We start from the raw sequence: 3213 nt of genomic DNA, 5'->3' as shown, positions 1-3213 counted from the left end.
TCGCTCTCCGTGGAGCGGGACACCAGCCTCGTCACAGCTCCCCTGCCTCACCTCTGCCCCCTACAGTCCATCCTCCGCTCAGCAGCCTGGGCTGGGAGAACACAAATCTGTCACTCTTTGCCTAGCACGCATCCCTCAAGGACTCCCTTCGCCTCCGGGACCTCTCACGAGAACTCGGTCCAGGAGCTTGGTCCAGGAGGAATGAATGTAGGTAAAACCTGAAGGTCGCACAGCCAGGCTCGTAGCACCGCCTTTGCGTCGGCTTGGACCGTCCCGGGCTTCGGAACTTTTCTTCCAAGCGCCGGGGGAAGCTTTTCCAGAAGTACCTTCCGGCCTCGACGACCCTATTCCCGTGCTGCACCGCGGCCTTCCTCTCTCCCTTTCTCTTCCGGCCCGAGGCGCTTCGGGAGCCGCGGGCTTCGGTGAGTCTTGGCCGCGCGGTATCTGGAGCCATCCGCGGCTCCCAGCCGGCGGCCGGACGCAAAACCGGGAAGGACAGGGAGGCCGGATGCATGACTGTGGGGAGCGGAGGGCGTGGGGCGCGGGTGGACCTTGTGGATTCTCGAGGAATGGATGGGAAGAGGGAGAACTCGGATTTGGGGTAGAACGCAGTGTGGTGAGGGAGGGTTGGTTTCAGGGCCGTCTTAGCCGAGCTCTGGAAGCCGGGACCGTGTCGGGTCGTGCTGAGTAAGTGGACGCCGGTGGGAAGCGGCAGCAGATTCAAGGCCTCTGTGCTGCACCTGCGTCCTGGCTTCTGGCCTCACGTCCTTCCAGGTCAGCGCCCAGCCAGCCCTGCGAACCCCCCCAGCCCTGATCTCCACTCTCCTCCCCCAGGTGCAGACATGGCCAAGTCCAAGAACCACACCACGCACAACCAGTGTAAGTTCCCCCTCCGGCCTCGGTGTCCCTTCAGACCCTGGCAAGGATGAGTGGTGCTGGGGCAGGGCAAGGGGACGCTGTGGGCCTGGGGCTGGTTTTGTTTTCGCCAGGATGGCCTTTGGGTTACAGTTGAAGAAGCCAGGGGTCCTCTTGAGCTGCCCCCAGGGCTTTGCAGCAGGGATAAGAGCTGGGGGCAGACCTCGAGGAGACCTGCTCTGGGAAGTGATGGTTTCCCCAGGCTGGCCGGCTGTGATGTTGTCTGGTCTCACTGGAGCAAATCTTGTTTGGTCTAATTCCTTCGCCTCCCCTCACAGCACGAAAATGGCACAGAAACGGCATCAAGAAACCCCGGTCGCAAAGATACGAATCTCTTAAGGGGGTGAGTGAGAGGGGTGTCCGCTTGGCCCCGGTTGCACAGCCACAGCCTCCCCTGTATCTGTTTCCAGCTGAGCAGCAACATTAGTAGCTGTCCCCCTCGTCTTCCCCGGACTACCAAAGCCCACAGGTTCTCTCTCCAGCCAGCTTTTGCCTGCACTTCATGTCCTGCCAAAACTAACAACCCTTTCCATGACTTTTCCCAGCCCAGGTGGTAACTGCCCAGTCGGGTGTTACCTGCCTCCTGAGGGTAGTTGGACTGTCCTCCTTGCTTATCCAGAGCACTTCAAGGGAAGTGCTGTGTAACTCTTAGAGCCTTGCATTCTACCAGCCTGCGGCCTTGATCGGACCCAGTCAGTGCTTGGCTTGGGGGCTGTGCCGAGGAGTTCTAAGGATTGGCTGGGAAGGCTGAGGCTGGAGGGTCTAAACGGAACGGGGTCCTATCTCTCCCCTGTCCCCTTGGTCTCTGGAATGAACCATTAAATCTCTGGACCTTGGTTTCCCTGTCTTGGTCTCTTTTTCAGTCTCATTTGCTATATATCTGTTAGACCAGGCTTGATGCTTAACTGACTCCTTCCTTTTAAAGAGGTGGGGGTGACCCTGAGGGGTGTCAGGAAAGCCTTCACCCTGCAGGCCTGGCAGAGGCAGCAGCCTTCGTGTGTTTGTTCTTTCCCTCTGCGCTTGCATTTGAGCTTCATTTGGGCTCTGGGCTTGTAGCCCTGAAAATACGGTCTGTGTGTGGCATTAGCAGAGTGGAGTGTTGGCCTTGGGTGTTTAGTGCATGTTTCTCTACAGGTAGTTTGTAAGGGATGTAGATCTCAGCATTTAAGTTTGACGTAATGCTGTCTATGCCCCCAATAGGGCTTGGCTGGAGCCCCGTAGTCTCCTGGGTACAGGTGTGGAGAGGGCCACCGGCAGTGGCTTGAGGCCCCACATGCACTTAGAGCCTTTGCTTGCCTTGCCTTCCAGGTAGACCCCAAGTTCCTGAGGAACATGCGCTTTGCCAAGAAGCACAACAAGAAGGGTCTGAAGAAGATGCAGGCCAACAACGCCAAGGCCATGAGTGCACGTGCCGAGGCTATCAAGGCCCTCGTCAAGCCCAAGGAGGTCAAGCCCAAGATCCCAAAGGGCGGCAGCCGCAAGCTCAATCGACTTGCCTACATCGCTCACCCCAAGCTCGGGAAACGTGCTCGTGCCCGCATTGCCAAGGGTCTCAGGCTCTGCCGGCCAAAGTCCAAGGCCAAGGCTCAAACCAAGGCCCAGGCTTCGGCTGCGACTCCGGCTCCAGCTCCAGCTCCTGCTCCTGCTGCAGCTCAGACTCCCAAAGGTGCCCAGGCCCCCACAAAGGCTCCAGTGTAGAGTCTTCTGTCTGCCAGTGTGAGGACAGAAGGACTGGTATGACCCCTGGGCTTCTATCCGCATGGGGCTGGTGTCCTCCTGTGCTATTTGTACAAATAAACCTGCGGCAGGATCTGTCATTTGGCCTGTGTCTGTGGTCCAGGGACTGGAGTATGGGTGAGAGTTGGGGGAAATGGGGCCCTGGAGTACAAGAAAAGGACCTAGTGAAAGACATGGTGGAGGGCTTTAAGGAGGCTGGGGCACATAGTCTGCTGGCTTGGGCAGTCTGGTGGAGAAAGAGAAGTCCCAAATACCCTGGTAAGCCTTAAAGTTTACCCTGGGGATAAAGAGAAGGACCCTGCTGAGTTTTGGACTCTGGCCTGAGGTGGTCCAGACTTAGGCTTAGTCTAGTGTACTCAGTCAGCATCCACCACTCTGGGTTGTGCTGGGGCCTGTGGGACACAGGGCTGTGGGGGCACCACCTTAACTAGCACAACTGGGCCAGACCTGACTGTCCCCCCTGGATCAGCTGCTTCATCTGCAGAGTAGAGCAGCTAGCAAAGCAACTGGTATAGAGTTCTAGGCATTCGTGGAGGCTTCCTTAGAAGGTGCCAAGCGTAT

The 3213-nt window shown here is 57.9% G+C and overlaps 1 protein-coding gene across 1 annotated transcript; it reads left to right on the top strand.

Annotated features, from left to right (window-relative positions):
* The first annotated feature begins 361 nt into the window (after positions 1-361).
* On the top strand, positions 362-2732 carry RPL29 (ribosomal protein L29). Its single transcript, XM_059161062.1, has 4 exons — positions 362-422; positions 835-879; positions 1194-1258; positions 2224-2732. Exons 2-4 carry the CDS (start codon positions 843-845, stop codon positions 2611-2613), a joined length of 492 nt encoding a protein of 163 aa, XP_059017045.1. The 5' UTR covers positions 362-422; positions 835-842; the 3' UTR covers positions 2614-2732.
* The last annotated feature ends 481 nt before the right edge of the window (positions 2733-3213 follow it).

Source organism: Mustela lutreola, chromosome 2 (genome assembly GCF_030435805.1).
Source record: "Mustela lutreola isolate mMusLut2 chromosome 2, mMusLut2.pri, whole genome shotgun sequence".
Taxonomy (NCBI): domain Eukaryota; kingdom Metazoa; phylum Chordata; class Mammalia; order Carnivora; family Mustelidae; genus Mustela; species Mustela lutreola.
This window is presented reverse-complemented; position numbering and strand designations above follow the sequence as displayed.

What these genes read in the sequence shown, in the direction of transcription:
- RPL29 (XM_059161062.1), top strand. Translation starts at nt 843, where the DNA reads ATGGCCAAGTCCAAGAACCACACCACGCACAACCAGT. An exon ending in CCACACCACGCACAACCAGT is followed by an intron (nt 880 to 1,193) that starts GTAAGTTCCCCC and finishes CTCCCCTCACAG; the next exon opens with CACGAAAATGGCACAGAAAC. An exon ending in GATACGAATCTCTTAAGGGG is followed by an intron (nt 1,259 to 2,223) that starts GTGAGTGAGAGG and finishes CTTGCCTTCCAG; the next exon opens with GTAGACCCCAAGTTCCTGAG.